The sequence below is a fragment of the Triturus cristatus genome, chromosome 4_2, assembly GCF_964204655.1.
Source record: "Triturus cristatus chromosome 4_2, aTriCri1.1, whole genome shotgun sequence".
Lineage (NCBI taxonomy): Eukaryota > Metazoa > Chordata > Amphibia > Caudata > Salamandridae > Triturus > Triturus cristatus.
Window position 1 is genome coordinate 251703016 of NC_140586.1, and position 19206 is coordinate 251722221.

Below are 19206 nucleotides of genomic sequence, written 5' to 3' on the forward strand. Positions count from 1 at the left end.
CAATTATTTTGAGGAAGAAAAATTGAAGTACTCCCGAGGCCCGGCTTAAATCCCCCCAACCTCTTAAAAAAAGTAATATAGTGGGGAGCGGCGGCCAACAGCCTATATGTCAAGGGAACCGCTGGTCGAAAAAGTTTGGGAACCACTGCTAAGCTGTCCAAATTTAACTACTCCCCAGCTTGGGACTTCGGATACTGAACTTGCACTTGTGCCTGTTTCTACTGTGGCACCTACCAATGAAGTTATATATTATTAACCACCTTTGGAGTTACCAATGTGCTCTCTTTTGCCCAATGAGGTTCCTGATTTTTTCACACTGCATCTGGTTACTTAGCCGACATTGATGATTTTTCTTCAGATTCTTCATAGTCTACCTTGCATGGTGCACACACACTAATCTCCAGTTTTAAACAGACTTGTCTGGTTCCTCCAGTTCCTCCATGGTACTTCCTTTAGACTATCCTTTACTTAGTTTTTCTCTTCATCTGGACTGGATTTGTTACAGTATTTTTCCTACTGCTAAATTGACACTATCTCCCAGAATGTTCTTCCTCAGAACTGGTCACTGAAGTACTTGCACCTCATTCTTCTTCACATGAGGGCCAAATAGACTTGTCCCTAGTGAAAATTTCTGCATTTCCTGTCCATGATGGTATTGTGTGGGATACATTCCCAAATTACATTTTTGGTCCCACAGACATTTTACAATTCCATACATTTTTAAAATTGGTATGGACGATATAATAAGCCTAGGCTCAATATCTGATGAATGGGACGTTGCGACTGTAACCAACATGTTATCTGATTTAGAATCTTATATAGTATTTGAAAATGTATATTTGTATTTAAATTCTCCAAACTATGGTGAAATGTTTTGCTATCATCATTATGCTAATCACTACTTACACAGAGCTTACACCAAATGCTGTTTCTAACTATACACAGTGGGAACACTGCCTAACACCACCCATAGGGAGTACCCAACAGTATTTTAAAAAGTTTCTTTATTTTACCAGTCATGCCCCCGAGACCCGGTTTCATTTTATTTTAAAGTTAGCCCTTTTCAAGCAATGAAAAACATGCTGACAAAATTAATTTATTAGGATTCTTTCATTTCCAATTTGACCATCCAAGGTTATGATAATTGGAAAAACAATATTGATTTGCTATCAATTTGAGCTACAAGATACTGGCAGGCCTTGCACATTGATGGCTTATTTGGGGCTTATTTGATCCCTAGACAAATTATATTTTTAAACAAAACATTATGACAGACTGTGTGTCTTGGACTAGTTAATGCTAAAAATCTAAACACACCTAGCATTCCTCAAGTACCACGTTTTAATAACTGGCAACAATACATTAATATTACAGAACAACAATTTAATGAGATGGTGCAGAATGGTACATGTAACTCTTCACTTTATGGTTCACATGGTTTGTAGATGTGCCTTTTGTCACTACTGGCTGCAATGCATGTTTTATAAACTCCTCTGAGGGCTTTAAAACTAGCAGACCAGACCCCAGATATGTCCAGGTACAACCCTCGGGTGTAGTAACTACGTATAGTGTAGGTAAGTTATACCAGCAATGGCCAGAACACTCCACATTGTCTGCTGTTGAGCAACATTTCCTTTCTTTCGGATAACATGGATTTGCAAGTTTTGTTATTAGGTCCTAGATATCTTTGTTCTAAACATTTCATATATGTTACATATAATGAACTCTGGAAGATTTCACAACAAGAAACTGCTGAAAGGTTGCGACAAATTGATTAAGTAAATATAGAAAAAGCATTAGCTGTTGTCAATAATGGCATGACCACAATGTCTACTTACATTTAATCATTTAATTATATTGTGTCATCTGCATTTGATATTATATCAAATAACATGCCTGCTCTTTTTCATAGACAAAGTCAATTAAGATCAATTTTGCAATTGAATTGAACATTGCAGGTTTTAAAATCAAACCGCGTGCCTTGGAAATGTGAATATGAAACAAAATATTTCTTGCCTTATAACTTATCACGCATGGAAAAGGTCATGGCATAGAAAGATGCAACCTACACAATTCTTAGTATAGACCGTTTAGAGAAACTGCTCTTTACTGTAGCTGAAACGCCTTCAGATACATGGTTAGTGCATGGTTTCTTTTCTTTGTGAATTTCTACCTTTCATTCCTCATCTTGTCTGAAACACTTTTTAAGTAGGCAGATATGAACAGATGGTCAATAACTTTCTGCATGAGATTTGGTTTCTTCCTTTCGATTACAAAGGTAATAGTGGTGAGAGAATGAATACAGAGTTTCCCTGAGCAATTCATTAATTTGTAACGATGTAACACTGCATGAGGTGTGCAATGCGTCCATGGCCAATTTGCAGTGTTATTTGAAGGGATTTCCCATTCTCATGATCATGTCAGTTTTCTTGTTACTTTCTAATGGAAGTTAATTGATTCTGACTGACCAAGGTTGTTGTGGAATGATGCCAGGAGTCCCTTACATTGTAACAGTTTCCAAGGTTGTGAGTTGTATGAATGTACTCTATCCACCCACAAACACGGCTGGGGAGCTTGTCTTATGATCAAAAGTCCCAATTTCTAATATTAATTTTGATTATGCCAACTCAAAGCCTTATTGTTTCAAAAGGATGTGGCTCTAGCTTCTGCCCGAGAGACTTTTGATATCCAAGTTGAAGGTCTTCCACGGAAGTGCAATCGTTGTTGCACACCAATTAGCCACTACATTTTGGTGAACTTGTGCACCACATTTTTAATGCTTCGAACACCGCTGGTGTTGTACACTTTTATTTGAATGATTGATTCCGGATTTGTTACGGCATTTCAGACTGTACTTGGAGTGATTCCATCATTTATACATTCACTCTTTTCAAGTACTTTTGGAGGCATTCCGTTGGTATTATTCCTGTTAATTGCTGTTTTGGTTCTATTTTTGTTGCTCCGCAATGGATGTTCCACAACAAGCCCAAATGGTGATCGAATTACCACACATCTGTCTGTGCCGTGAATGCATGGTGCAGTACTTTTGATTGTGTCTGCTGCTGGAACTAAATGACAACTGGTCTTTGTCTTTTCGGCCCACATGGTTTCAGAGTGTACAGCCTGTGGTTGGTTGCCTCTGGTGCTCTTTCTACTGTGCACTAGACATATGCCTTGCTAAGTAATTGGCACAAACTGTGGACATGGATCGGCTTGTGTATCCGATATGGGTGGATCTCCAGTGCGGTCCTATGTTGCTACAGTTGCTGCAAAATGCTTCTTATGAGGTGCCTGTGCCAGATTGGATGGATGCTTCTGCTCCAGGAATTATAGCATCTAGCTACACTCTTTTGCTGATGGGGCTGGTACTGACAAAGTGTGTTCTTTGGAACTTGCAATTCAGGCTGAAGCGGATCAGTCATCTGCGGATGCAAGTTTCTTCCAGGAACCAAATGACTTTTTGGGCATAGTGGCCCTTTCCGGGTTACTATCCTATGGTATGGATGCCTCATATGGCACTTTTTAATTTGGTCTTTTGCTTTTAATTTTTTTTTTCCGTAGTTTACGGAAATGTTTTTAGTGTGCTTGCAGTATTAAGGTTTTATATTACATTCTATTATAATTTCTAAATGCTTTTATATTGGCTAGCTTTTAGTGAATAATTCTCCAACAAAAACCAGGGAGAGGATGTGGCATGACTTGCATGTATTCTCCATATTAGATTCAACTCCTTAAGTTGACATCTCTTTCTTGTGTTTCCCTTTGCCACACTTCTCTACTTATCAACTTTTCTGCTAACATGTGAATGTGCTGTATGTGTATTTGTGATATGCACCGACGCCCTGTAGTCTGTACAGTTAACGCCAGGGTTTTACATGAAGAACACAATACCACTGTTTTCTTTCTGTGCTCATTAGGAGACACTTCATTTTAGCTAGATGAAACCATGTGAGCTTCTCTGTGCCTCTGCCACAGTTTATAAGAACAGTGTTTTATTATTCAATTCAGTTTATTAAAGTTTTGGAACTCCAATGAGGTCCACTCAAAAAGATACATGCCAATTAATACAAAAAAGTTCAATAAAACCATGTGACAGCACAATAATGATAAGGTAGTCCGAATATTTTTTTTTCCAACATATAACAATTTCAAGGAGAGAATTTGGAATTTATCAGCCAACAATAAGGAAACAGGACATATCCTAAATTGTGCACATAACAATTAGAAAGCAACCGGATCATGTGCAAATTTACAATTAAAGTTAAAAATGAATTATGCAAAAGCCTTTAAAATAGCAGACACAACAATGCAAAATACTTTCGTAATTAAGAGAGGATAATACGACTACATGGTGGGGCAACGGTTCAGAAATTATATCCCATTTGAAAAATATACAGTTAAAATAAGTACATAAATGCAATTTTACACAAACTGCTTCATTTTTTGGACTAAAAAGAAAGTTCAGAGCTGAAGCTACATCCTTAACACCATTTTGTAAAAACATCGGCCAAAGCCAGCGACGACGAGTAGAGGCCAGTACTGGACAAACAAACAAAACATGCTCCAGGTTCTGAATGCTCAGTTCATAAAAATTAAATTTTTTTCAATTTTTTGAATTCTGGGACCAGTGTGCTGTTAAATCATTTTGAGGTAGGAGATTTAATCTAAATAAGGAGAACAAGCGTCTTGTTCCATGATCTAAGTTCCAAGTTAAATATTTCTGGGGAAGTTGTCCTTGCTATTATCTTTAATCTCTCTTTAGTATTACAGAACTCAATATCTCTATTAAAACTGATCTTACCACTTAAGGTTTTTACAAAGGATTTAAATTCTAATAGCGGGAGGGAGACCACAGATTCTTCCTGAACACAAAAAAATGTTAGTGCCAGAGAGAAGTCTCGATATAAGGAGCATTTCCCCCCATACCACCAAAGATTTCCTTACACATGAAACCTCTTAGTGAGTAAAATTCACTATTTGTTAACTTGTATCCCCAGCGTAAAACTCTGTAAATGCCTTGAATATAGGTGCTAATCAATCCAAACTCCGATCTAATAGCAGCTGAAGAAACAAGCTTATTAAAATTACACAACTTACGTAAAATCTGGCCTTCTATCCTCTCTAAAAAACTCCAATCCTTTACAGGGATTGATTCAATAGCATAGAGTAAGGTTGATGGAATTTTTGCTTTAAAAACCGTCAGTAGATGTAAAAAATGCCTTCTACCCATTGTACTATAAAAAATGTGCAGACCATTAGCGTGGGACATAGCTTTACAGGAGCTGTGTTTGATATGAAGTTTATTCTTCGTATTGCTCGCTATTATTTTCCCTAGATATAAATATGAATCAACCACCTCCAACTTTTCAAGACCAATATGCCAATTACATTTACTTGATTTTCTACTTCTGTCACATTTCATGATTAAAATTTTACTTTTGGAAACATTGATCTTCAAAAAATGAGCCATCGTATAATTCTGTAATGATGACAACTTTTTGTTTAGCCCTAAAGGAGTAAGATCCATCACTACTATATCGTCTGCATAAAGGAGACATGCGAAAGGACGGCTGCCTATCTTTGGAGCATCGCCCTCTCGCTGAGAAAGACAGTCGGGGAAATCTGCTAAATATAAGGAAAATAGTAGCGGGGCTAGTAAACAACCTTGTTTCAAACCATTTTCTATGGGAATTACAGATGTTAATCCTTGGTTTCCTCCCATTAATACCTGACACCAGATTAGAGAATGTAGTGCGATAATTAAGGACAACAGGGGAGCAGGCAATCCCATATTATGTAGTTTCCTCCATAGAAGCAGCCGGTCTACCTTATCAAAGGCCGTTGAAAAATCTATGAAGGCCATGTAAACATTTGACCTACGAGATAGCATATATTTCTCTTCTATTAATTTCAACATGGTGATATTATCCAGGGTGGAGTGATTTTTTCTAAAACCTGCTTGTTCTATAGGGAGGACATTATTCTCCATGACCCATTCCGCAAGATGATCGAGAATACTGCGTGCACATTTTTTCCCCACTGCATCTAATAAAGCTATTTGCCTGTAATTACCCGGATAAGTTCTAGGGCCCTTTTTGTGTAGGGGGATTAAAATACTTCCAGACCACGACGGCAATGTCTTTCCCTGAGAATAACAATAGTTAAACAGAGGGACTAAAAACATGGCCCACAATAGTGGTTCCTTTTCAATTACCGTCATCGGAGTTTCATCCCGACCCATTGCTCCTGAAGATCTCATTTTTTTTATAAATCCAACTACGTCACTCACTGAGTGTACATAGTTGGATATATGAGTTTCCAAAGGGTCAGGGGCAGCGGGGATGAAACTGGGAGAGTTAGAATTTGCTGCGTAGAGTTCTACCAAGTGGGTTTTCCAATCCTCTTCTTTAACAGGAATGGGGAGAGATTTTACTGTTGTTCCGCAGCAGTCAGCAATTACTTCCCAAAATCTTTTGGAGTTGTTTTTGGAGGCTGCCTCTTTTAACTGCACCCATGCACCATCTTCCTTTCTTAGCTTCAGACAGCGTTTTTTCCTCTGCCTTTTCCTCTTTAATAAGTTGATTAAATTACTACGTTCATTAGAAAAGTTCAGGAACTGGGCCCTCACCAATTTATTGATTTCCCTATTTAAAATAAGCATTAGATTAAAATGAGATCTCTGTTTAGTTTGAACATGCGATGATTTACTTAATGCAGCGAAAGAACCTATATTACGGGAAAAAGCTTCTAAAACATCAATTTGAGGCGAATCATGTTTGGACAAAACTAGATGGTGCTGATCTTTTATCAGAGCTGTTAAATTTGCTTTTATTTTAACTATCGCTTGAGCGTTCCAGTGAATTCTACCATTTTTTACGTTAAACCCTACAGTACTGCCTTTAAAATTCCACGGGCCTACCTTAGCACAGGTATAATTGAATTTAAAACAGCTCAACATATGATCGCTAAAATCAGTTCCCAAAACTTCCATTCTTATGAGATTACAAAAAAAATCTGAGGAAACAATTAGATAATCTATGATAGAATTCCCTGTTGGGGCCTTATGAGTATAGTTTGCAGGAATATCGTTTTCTAACCTCCAGTTAGCAATTATTAGATCTACGCTTCTCAAACCTTCAAGTAATATGGCACCCCTTTTATCTGTCCTGGTTTTATTCGGAAATTGGGCCGTGGGGATTTTTAGGGCTTCATTTTTTTCAGTGTTGGAGAATATCCTGATAGTATGTGAGGAGACTTTAGCATTCATATCACCTACTAGCATTAGAGACTTACGATCTTCCCTTTCCAGAATAGAGGAAATAAAAACAAATAGGTCTTTTAAAAGGTGAGCATAGGATGCATCAGGAGGAAGATAAACGTTTACAATCAACAGAGTATTTAAGTGATCTTGGGAATCCTTAAGATTCAACTTAATTGCCTGAATCAAGTTAGAATCATGAAAAAGTTATTTGTAAGACCAACTAAAATTTGTACTAAGCATAATAGCAATACCTCCTTTAGCATGTCCTCTATTCACCTGGAGCGCAGGCCGGCTCAGCACTATATAATTTTCAGTGGACCAATCCATTGTGATCCAGGTCTCTTGTAGGCAAATTATATCTGCGCTCTGATCCTTCAAAAATAAGAATTTATTTTTATTGGAGTTTAAGCCGGTTGCGTTCCAAGATATTATGGAGATATCCCTGCTAGGAGGAATTACCATCAAGGGATTTGTTTTTATTCAGAGCACCTGCCACCCAACTCCATTTCTTATCTTCCTCATCTATAGGAGGATCAAGCTGAGTCTTTTCCTCTGCGAGTAGCGAGACCCTCCTGCCTTCTCTACATAGGGAAACCTGCAATATGCTTTCTCTCTTCGTATGGGGAAGGCCCCTGTTAGCGATTTCAGAATAAGTATTAGACTGCAGATTTTGAACCACTTTTTTAGAGCTAACTCTACTTCAGGAATAAGAACATCAATGCCACGTAATTTATCGCTATGTAACATTATCAAATGGGAGAGAGCTTTAGATGTAAATGTTACTCTAGCTCCCCTAGGATTATTATACTTTTGAACTTGAACCAGAGCCAGGTCATTGCTTCGGATCATTTGAAGGCCGGGGATTTTGGTGAAACATCCTAACAGAAAAGATCTATTCATAAATGGTTCATGGTAAAAAATAAATGAAAAATCCAGGGAGTAAGGTGCAGAAGGTAGATGATTGACTTGACAAGATACCTCAGAGTTATTCTCAGTAGCATTGTAAATGACATTATTACCTACAGAGTAAGCGAATAAAGAGGCATTAGGGTTCAGGGTACTCAGAGCAATAGGAGGAACACATATCAGATACAGATAGCTCTTGAGAGAGATGAGTTAGGGTACTTAGGTTCAAAAGAGATGTACAAGGTCCCAATACATTGGATTCAACTAGCCCATCTTCCTTCTTCAAGACATTTAGGTCATGGACTATTGGTAAATTATAAATTACGTTAGGGTCGAAGCGAAGCCTTTTTGCCCTTTTTTTATGAATCCTTCATCTTTTTTCACTTTTTTCCTTCTTCTTCTTACTGTTTTATTATATAAACAACTTCCGTGCTAATGTTCTTTGTGAGGAGCATTTTCATGCTGGGAATTATTACAGAAATGCTGCAGACTGTGACTGGGATGCAGCCCTGCTGACCCCAACCTCCTTCTGACTAAGGAAGATAACCTGCGCACTGCGACCAGCTTCCTGACACCTAAGACCAAGGTATGGGGGTTGGACTATCCCAATTGATCTGGCAGTATAGTAGTATTGCTATGCTGTCTTTAATATAGTGTAGCTACAGATAGGAGTAGGCAAACATTAGCAACAATTAACATGGTTGACTTGATTATCCTGGTTACCATTCTAACAATTCTAATTACAGTAACATGTCTACAGTAACAGGTTCTTGTGGTTTGAGCCACACTCAGGGGATCCTAAGGACTGATAGACTTGATGTTCACATAGCTAGACACTGACTGTGTGATAGTGGTTCTGGTTACCTTTTGGGTCTTGCCAACATTCAGTGTAGAAAGTTTCCCTTCGTTGGATGATCTCTTGAGCAATAATTGCGTAGCTGTAGACATCGCCTTTCTGAGACACTCCTTCCTGACGAAGATGCTCGGGAGCCATCCACAAGTCTGAAGAAAGAGATAGAGAGAGAGATAATATTGACAATTAATATAAGGTATGCTGTACTTCCTGGAGAAATTATGCAAAATTAAATTGTGTGAAAATGTAATGTGACGGCACATCTTGCAATCAAAAGTCATGAGAGTTACAAACAAGCATTTGCAATGCAACAGGTCTCGCATTTACCCGAGTTTGAGCTATTGACATTGTAAATGACAATGCCTTTTATTTATGTTTTGGTTTTTGAAACATAAATAAAACGCATTGTCATTTACAATGCCAATAGCTCCAACTCGCGTAAATGCCAGTAGTAAGAAGTGCAGATTGTGCAGCAGATGATGGATTGTGTGGCACATATGGCAAACCCATAACTGTGCACAAAAATGGCGCAGCTGCAGGATTTCATAATTATAGTGGCTCAGACTGTGGGGCTCATTTCCAGTTCATGTGTAAAACAATGGGGCAATACCACGCCCATCATTAATAACACGAAAGGTGCGGTAATACCCACAATTAATATTAAGGCATTATTGTTCCTGTTCAGGGCAAGGTGTAGCATCCAGAGCTCTGCACATCAATTATTGCATGCTTTGCTTCTTTCCAGTTTCCTCTGTTTACGTTTCACAAATGTTTTTTTCTGGCGAAACTCGATAGGAGGAACATCTCAGATTTTCTTCTTTTCCCGTAAAATTCAGAATCCAGTGTTGCGTGCCAATTCCCAGTGGTGCCCAAATCGGGAGTCCACAGGCCTTAGAACTCAGGATGAGCAGATTCGAAAAGAAATTTCACAGCAGTGGCAGTTATGTGCAATCCAACTTTGTGGACAATGCCAGTAGTAAGAAGTGCAGTTCAAATGCCTAACACACCACCATGACATGGCATAACATAAAAAATACCACGCTATTGCCATAAAGCTCTGTACAAAATCTATCATACAATAACATAAAGAAACATTATATAATGTAAATTGCATGGCATATTTTCACTTTTGCAGCAAATTGATTTTTAGCATGAAGGTGAAATGTGCATTATGCTGCCTGTCTAATTTTAAAAACAGAGGTACAACGCTGCACATGGACTCGTGTGAGTGTTCCAACAGCTAGTATCACAGAATTTGTCACGCATAAGTTCATTAGTGAAGATCTTCACGTCTGTCACATCTGTGCCCCCTGGACTGTGTTAAAGTGCGACGCATCTGCCAGTCATTCTCAATAAAACAACAATGTGCTCTTTGAAGTGGCACACAGCTCGAAGCCACTAGAGGCCACGCAAAATGTAGGGGCGTTGTCTGCCATCTCTGTGCTCTTAAAGTGAAAACAAAAATTGAAACTGAGCGCGGTGTCCCTGAAGCGGGCATCGTGCTCAGTATTAAAGCTTTAAAAACAAGACGGGTGTTCGCCATCCTTCAAACTGGGAGATTTTAGAGCAGCGAAGACCTCATCACTGGTGACTTGTCTAAATCACTCATGGTTTTAGAGAACAGGAGAATATTAGATCTAGTTTTTGTTTTATATAACACAAACTCGATCTGAAGGTGTCAGGGCGCATTATATGATCACCAGTTGCGTTACAGACGGACACTTTTATTTTGTTAGGCACTGGGATATGAAGTGATCTGCCCATAATCAAAGGAAGTTGAGCTGTCCCTACCAGGACTCGAACCCGGTTCCCCAGTTTAGATGTCGACCATTCTAGCCGTTCTATCACGACGGCCCAAAGCCTGCTCCAATTTAGGAAAGAGCCGAAAATATACATTCTTAAAGAACACTGCATCGTGACACAGCAACAGTCTACTCAGAACCCAGCAACACTTCCAATCGCTCATTAACAGAATCTTTACTCATCCCCGTACAGTGGGTCCACTGTTTTTCAGCTAGGTTCTCTATTTACCAATACAACATTCACACATCCAAAATACGGGACTTGCATAGGTCGCACTGGTAAAGTAGCAGAGCTATATAAAGGAGAAGGCACAGGATTATTGAGGATTGTACATGAAGGAAAGTCTAGTGAAATGCAAAGTACATGAAGTCAGACTCCACAAAACCTGTAGGCTGGTGGTAATACACAGGCAGTTAAAAACAGCGCGCGCGCCCAGCGCAGCAGCAGGGGGAGGTGCGCGCGACTCGCGCGGCAGTAAAGGGGAGGAGGGGGCCTGCGCGATTCACTTGCGGGAGCGATAATTGCTACCATATGGCGCTGCTCACTCCCGCAAGTGAATCTACAGAGGTGCACACGTTGCCATTGAAGGCAATGGAACGCGTGCACGTTTTTGGCTGAAAAGGCGAAGCAATCGCAAAAGGTCTTTTTTCCTATGCAGCGCATGCGAGATGCGTAGGCGAGACCTAAAAAGGGGCAGTTCGACCAGAAAAGGCCTGCTGTGAAACATTTTCTGCTCAAACCAGTTAATACTTTTACTTAACCACTGTGGCCCCAGAGAACTCAATGAAGTTTGTTATAAACAAAATATTTAAAAACCCGGGCAACCCATGGTCAACCGGTCTTGCCTTAGCCAAAGACCTTTTGAACCTAGCTATAGAGAACTGGGACCTCAATATAATTAAGTATACAACTATTAAAACATCAATAAAAAAACTAGTAAGATTATGCTCTCGAAAGCTGGATATTGAAGCTTTGACAGCTAGAGGCTTCCACGAGACCCAAAGCTCCTTTCACACTCCATATGGCCTCAAACCACACCTCACACAGCCGGTGGGGAGGCAAGCCCTACAAAAGATTCTTGCAGCTAGGCTGCATGTGCTTCCTTTAAAATACCTGTATCCTTCAGTGAAAGTAAGACCAGCGATTACGGAGTGTCGCCTCTGCCATTACAAGCGTGAAACACTGGCCCACGTCTTACTATGCTGTCCCACCCTGTTGTCAATCCGCCGAATCCATCTAAGGCCCATTCTCCTCCAACTGGGCACGCGGACGGCAAAGGAGGCAGTCCTTTAGCTATATTTGTTGGACACGGTGAAGCACATGGCTAATTTTGCTAAGTTCATCTATTATGCCCGACAAGCCCTAATGGACAGGTCAACCATGGCACAGCATGGTATTTATCCAGAGGAAGGCACTATGCATGCTGCCTCCCACTAAAAACTTGTCCGGTGCAGCCAAAGGAAGAACATTTTATTGTGTCTTAGAAAACAAAACACCAAATGGTGGTTTTAGGATTAAGCCGTATATATACATTATTATTTTGTTCAATTTTAATAATCCTTTTTACATTGATCATTCCTTTTTTGTATTGGTTTTTATTAATCACACAAATAAAGTGGCATTGTCATTGGTCAACCAGTCTTCCACAGAAAACAAATGTGCTCTGACCCACTGGTCGGTCGGATTGCTTGGATGTAGGAAGCTGTGTTGCTCCGCCCACTGCTGCAATTGTCGATGGCTTCGCTGCTTCCACGGTCCGGACGCTGTTCACAACGGCTGTTGGTCCGGCCGGCCTTTGCTGGCCCCTGTCGCCTCGCTGCCTTGCACCCCTCCCCACCAGGTGCAACTCGAGGCCTCCCTTGCACTGCAAGCATTGTGCCTGAAGTGAGAAGCACACTGGGTTGAGGGGCACGGGAGGATATAGGCAGGGCACAAGTCATGGGTACATGTAGGTGGATGGCATCCACCCACTATTTTCACAGGGGGGACACCGTCCACCCTGCACAGAAGCTGAGCCCCACTGCAAAATGTGCTGAACTCGTACCGATTTTCAAACAGAGGGACACATTCAGTAGCGCCTGCAAGTTGCCTGCCTTCCTTTCAAACAGCAACGTGCAGGCGCAGGGGGGGGGGGGGGGGTTGCTATTTCAGACTCCAGCAGGGTGATAACAAAGGCCAAATTTTGGGGCCATCAGGCCTCCTTGTGTTGGAGTCTCCTGGCTGGGAGCAATCAGGAGCCTCACACCTAGATGCAAAAGCAGTGGAGGGGAAACAAAGGCTCACACCTTGTTAGCTCCTCACACATACTTAAGAGAGGCAGCTTTTCACTTTGTTCAGTCCCTGTTACGGAGATATACATGCACTGTAAGAATGTCAGATGTGTTGGTCTTTCCCATTATTTACACAAAATAAATAGGATTTATATAGCACTTTCTTCCCATGAGGACGCGTTGAAAAATCTAAATACAACTATTTCTGCTTATATAGCACTAGTTGTCCCAATACAGGGTGTCTGAGCGCTTTACATCACATGTACATATTACAAATACAATAAATCACATGTTTGTAAACCAATGTACAGGATGTGTTACATAAAACAGTGGGGGGTTACAAGGTGTGAAGTCACATGTCATCTTTCATAGCTCACTGTGCTATATTTGAAAGATTACAATGTAACTGGGGTACCGACGGAGATGTGAGTTTCTGTGTCGCTTTGTCGCTTTCTTTGAGAGCCCCCCCCCCCCGTTAGTAAGAGATAGCTCTTACATGTATGTCTAAGCTCATATTGTACTGGTGCAACAGGCTCATTCTGTAAAGGATAGCACTCTGTTGGAATAGCGACCCATTTTTAGTGTTAACTGGATGATGCGCGGTGCAGTATGTGAGGAGACGCTATTACTTTCTCGGTCTCCTAGCTTTCAGGTCCTTTACTGGGTGATAGTGCCCGTTGGCGGACATGTTTTGCATACTCATATAACAATATGAAGTGAGTTGGGTCGTCCTCAAGGGCTTTTTGCACTTGTTCTATTATCAAGGCTAGTCACTTCATGAACAAGGATATGGATACTGCCTGGTGTCCTTTTCTGGGTGACTCAGGAGCTAGGTTGCATGACAGTTCTGCAAATGTGTAGTTGCATGCGAACACAAGGACTACAACGGGGGTTTACAGTCCCAGAGTCTATGAATTAAGGCAGACTCCTGATACCGTTAGTGGCCCTCTTAGTGCTCTATGAATAACGTGGACATGTCAGCAGCACCCAGTCCATTTTTTGAGGTAGATAGGTTTGTTATTTTGAGCTGGTCTTTCATTAATTGTCAACGTCCCAGTTCGGTCAGTTTACCATGAGACTGGGTGACATGTGATCATAATATTTGTGTATTCACATCTCTTTAGAGCGGTGCCCAGTTCCCTGAGCTGTTGCCAGTTAGAGGTGAGGTAAATAATCCACACGAAATGGGTAAGCATACTTAATTCTTTTAACCTCATAGGCTAATTGCATTTTTGAACTGTGGTGAGACTGAGGTCCCCACTAGTGTATTAAGCTTTGCTAATACTTGTTCAGAGGTATTGATGTTTCTTTTTTGTATCTGTTCCCATTAGGTACGCTCACTATGTTTTGAACTGAAAACAGCAGTACAATGGGTTTTGCATTTCAGTATCATTTTTCCTAAACCTATGTTTTCACCTTTCGTTTGTTTGTTCGCAGCAGCATCTAAGTAGGTCCTGACGAAAGCCCTGACACCTAGCGGGTCATCACGGCTGAAAGATTTTGACCTTTTGTTTCGTCTGACACATGCAGTTTATATCCATACTGCAGGTGCACTGTTTTTAATCCTGGCAGTGGGAACATAATAATAAAGTATGGAATTTTTTCTCACTAGTTAGTTTTTACATCACGTCCCACACAGTATTTTCATTTGCGCTGCGACCTCCCCCAGTTCATATCACTCTTATCTAGTGGATTAAGTATATCCTTTACAGAGTAGATCTAAAACATCCCTGAGCTCCTTCCTCTCAGAGAGGGGGTTGTAGCCCTTGGTGGGACCAGGCCTTCCCACTAAGAGGAGAATCCCAGATGATGACGCATGCCACCTATGGTGGGTGAGGGATTATTTCCTTAAAGGGATCACCCCATAGTTTTTTCAGTGGCTCTCTCTCAGTATCTCGGTGCATCTTTCTCTCACTTCAGACCCAAGGATTTCTTTGTGTTGTATTCATGGGCGTCGCGGGGGGGGGGGTCAAAGAGGGGAGCTTGCCCCCCCTGGATCGCTGGTCCGTCCAGTGCGGGCCGTACAGGTGGTGACTTGGATGGTGCGGCTCGATTCAATTCAGATAGCTGGTTTCTTTTTCTCAGGCACTCCGTAACTTGCCCCTCCTACCCTCCCACAAGTCAGTCCCCACCGTCAACTATGAGGCAGCAGACTCATACAAAATGATACAAGTTGTTACTTTAAGGCACAAGGGGATGTGCCTTACGGTAACTACTTGTGTCATTATTGACAGCCCACACAGTGGTGTTTGTCTGCAGGCCGTCAATATTAAGAGCGCGCTCACCTCCGCTGCGTATGGCGCACTTCTACTCTGACTACGCACTTACCAGCAGCTGCTGTCACTGGTGATAGGGGCTTACTGTAGCACACAGTCCCCTCAGGGGTGACGATTGCCGGGATACCAGATTCGCCCCCCACCTCGAGGCTGACGGGACAGGTCAGTGAAGTGTCATGTGTTGCTTTCAACGGTTCGTCCCTCCGCAGTGTTCACTTCCCATGGCTATGCTATGTTTGTCTCAGTCAGAAAACCGAAAAGAGAACCGTTGCGCTTAACTTTCATCGAAGAGGAGTTACTGAAGTTTTAACCCATTTTGGCACAGGTGGGCTTGGATCTGTTCCTACTGGACATGAAGATGGCCCGTGAAGTTGCAGGTTGCAGTGAGAAAGGAACTGTTTTGGTGGGGGGGCTCTTTAGGCGACGGTGGCCGCCTCCAGAGCTGTGGTGGAGTTACAGGGCGATCTGGAAGCATATGGGTACAGAAAGGTTACCTCTGCAAGAGCACAATAGGAGTGCCAGAGCCACATCACAGGAACCTCGTGTGGAGGGTCCTGGAACAACTACGTCGGCGCCCCGTTAGTCCTTCGTGCGGTTGTGGGCCTGAACAACCGGGGGTTTGCCTTGCCACGCTCCGCCCTGAAAGGGGCGTGAGTAATAAGGGACCAATGTGTACGTGATCCAGTAAGGGGATCACCCCCCATAAGGGTAGCGCAGATTGGTTTCTCCACAGTGCTTGGCTCATCAGGCGGGCAGGGCAGCATAGGTTGGTACAGCTGCCTGTCCTTGGATCGCCCGTAAGATAACCCATCATATTGCATACTTTTGTATGGAATAAAGCTGCAGCAATATTTTCCCAAACAAAAAGTTGTGTTGTGTATTTATTTATGCATGCACACTCTGTTGTGGTAAGGGTGGGGTGTGATGCCATAATGGGACTATGCGGCTGCCCGCGGCCCCCCCCTTAGTCCCATTTGGGCATTTCCCCACCCCCACTAATAATGGGGGACTATAGGAGGAGTCCCCTTATCCGACGCATCACTTCCGGCACGTAGAGGAGGGGAAGGTATTTATGCCTCCCCCGACCATCTTGGCGTCCTCTTTGAGCCGGACACGCCGTCTCCCACCCTACCGCTTACCCCGCGTGGGGTTGGCAGGCGAAGTACATAGGATGTTACGCCAAGATGGCCGGAGGAGGCATAAATACCTCCCCCTCCTCTACGTGCCGGAAGTGACGCGTCTGATAAGGGGACTCCTCCTAGAGTCCCCCATTATTAGTGGGGGTGGGGAAATGCCCAAATGGGACTAAGGGGGGGCCGCCAGTTTAGGGTGGCCCCCTGCGGGGGCCGCGGGCAGCCGCAGAATGCCCGGAGCATGCAGCGAAGGGTTTTGGATGGGGTCGTGAGGGAGTGAACGGGTGTGAAAGTGGAGTGTGCGTGCCTAACAATAAAATGTGACATAAGTCGAGTATACTTACAATTAACATTGTTAAATTAAACAAGTATTAACAGATATAGTGGCTTGACACTCAATCAGTACTCCCCACCCCAGCTTGCAACACAAGGTCTTTGAATACGGTTCATTTTTCCACCCGGAATCCTGACACCTGCCCTACAGGTATTCATTCCACTTCTCAGCGGAACCCCAGCGTTTCTCCACAGAAGGGAGATGTCTATTCCGGTGGGTGCTCTTCCCTCGTCCCCCAGTGTCCTATTTTGGCTGAGCCACTACTGATAAACCGTCTGGCTGTGAAGGGCGCATTTTCGCTACCCTATTACTTGGTGCTGCATACTATAATATTTATCATGAATCTCTTATCTAGCGCCGACCTCGCCTTTGGGCAACAGAGCGCTTCATTTGTAGCAGAACCAGACTACCAGACTAAAGTTGCCACCTGCCCTAACTCTTAGCGCTTGCACAGCCCTTTGTGAACTCTGGCTTTGGGAGCGAGTGAAGCTGGCGTGATGCTAACTGGTGGAGTTATGGGCTATGTACGATACTGAGTTCACTCGACTACCCTTGCACTGCAAGTGCCACGTGTGTTTACACCCGTTCCTTGTCTTTATTTTCACTTTTCTAACTGCCTGCTAGCGTCAGCGCGCTCAAGTGTCCGAAAGGCGGCTTGCAAAACGCATTACAAAACTTCAAAATAAACACGTCACGTGATGTTAACCGAAAACGAATCTACGGTTGTACAAGCTCCTCAGTTGCTGAAAACCATGACTCCACGAACTGGCTTCCCTCTTTTTTTTTTTTTGCATCTTTTATACAGCGCGAACTCGACCCGAAGGTATTGGAGCGCTGTACATGAGCACCGTATTTACATTACATATTCAGGCACGTGGAGATTAAGTGATTTGCCCAGAATCACAGGATGTGGACGCGACCTCGAGGCTCGAACCCTGGTTTCCTGCACCAAAGTCGGCAGTTTAAGCCGACGGACCACATCCTCTTCCCTCTCTTTCCTCTCCTTTGCTTCTTTCGGTCACCTTTGAAACGGCTCTAAAAAGGAAGTCATACTTTTGCTGGAAATGGCTTTTTCTGACATTTTTCTATTCCAAAGTGCAGCCTCAGGATGGAGAGAAAAAAATAAATGTTAAAAATACGAAAAATAAATAACTAAATAAAGCAAGACAGAGTGGCCACAAAGTGGTCAGCTTGGTTTTATTCACGCCCAAACACATTTGCCCCACTTTACAGACTTTGCCAGTGAAGCACTACTTTAATTTTTTCTCGTCTTTGAATACCATTGTTTTCTTCCTGTGAGGAAGTTCACCATTCCTGGAGGTAATGCGATATCTGGTTGATGCGTGGTGTAGAAAACGTTTAAAGTGATCCTTATCAACTGTTTTCCTTATATTAGTTTATAAAATGTGCACTGCTGCTTTATGAGAGTTGCAGCTAAAGCCACTTGTGTGGGCTATGTCTCTGGGAGTACTGTGCTGTTATTAAGTACCCCATGCCGCGGCATTGTTATTTTACCTTTTTGGCGGGGGTCAAAATTAATGTTTGGAAGAAATGAGTATTGGTATGAGGCTCACCCTTTATGTGGGTCTTTATTTGAGTGAACTGCAGAGTTTTGGTGACATTGTGGTGGTTGGGCACTGTGTGCGAATATACAGTTTTCGGGGCAGTATCAGTCATATGTATAGGGTGACCAGATGACTCTCACCAGGGCACAACTTTTCCAATTTTGATTTGCCATACCAGTGCATTCTAAGAGCTGTAGTCTAGGTTAATTTTATTTCAATCAATTGGTCTAACACACTAGCTAATAATGCAAAAGCAAAACCCAGGTCTGGAAAAGTAATTCTCCCTGTAACTTGCAGGCATCTTGTCGCCTTCGTTATGAAGCACCAACGGGCAGTGGCTCAGAAAGGAAGAACTCTTCCTTGGTGTATTTGAGAGATGCAGTTCTTTTGAAGAAGTGTCTGCAAAGCGCTATGCTTCTGTTGGGATCTGTGTGAGGTGTCACTATTTTGAACAAAATTTAAACTCAAGCTCCATAGGGGCATTGTCGGTGTGAAGTGCAGCTCTTTAGGCAGGAATGGGTGTGGAGACTATGCATGTGTGTCTATGCAATGGTGTCAACATGGGGTGTGCATATTTGAAGCCACTTCTCTTGGGCTAGCAACTGGGAAAGTATCTCTTTGGGATCAAACTAATTGGGTTGTCATTGAAGAACGAAAAGGAGCAATGAAATCAACGCCAGACAAACTTTAAAGTTGAATAAAGTTAATGTTATTATTGAGACAAGAAAAAACTAAGAATAATTCCCCACCCCTGTAGTTTTTAAACTAATAGAATGGTCAATGAAAACCTAATTCATCATACCAC

General features: G+C 42.2%; 1 protein-coding gene across 1 annotated transcript in view; it reads right to left on the minus strand.

Annotated features, from left to right (window-relative positions):
• The window catches only part of LOC146833580 (guanylyl cyclase C-like), a 619755-nt gene that overhangs the window by 182193 nt on the left and 418356 nt on the right, over window positions 1-19206 (minus strand). The window contains exon 18 of the mRNA XM_085601439.1: window positions 9032-9169. Within this exon, the coding sequence (XP_085457565.1) occupies window positions 9032-9169 (138 nt within the window). The remainder of the gene's footprint in view (window positions 1-9031; window positions 9170-19206) is intronic.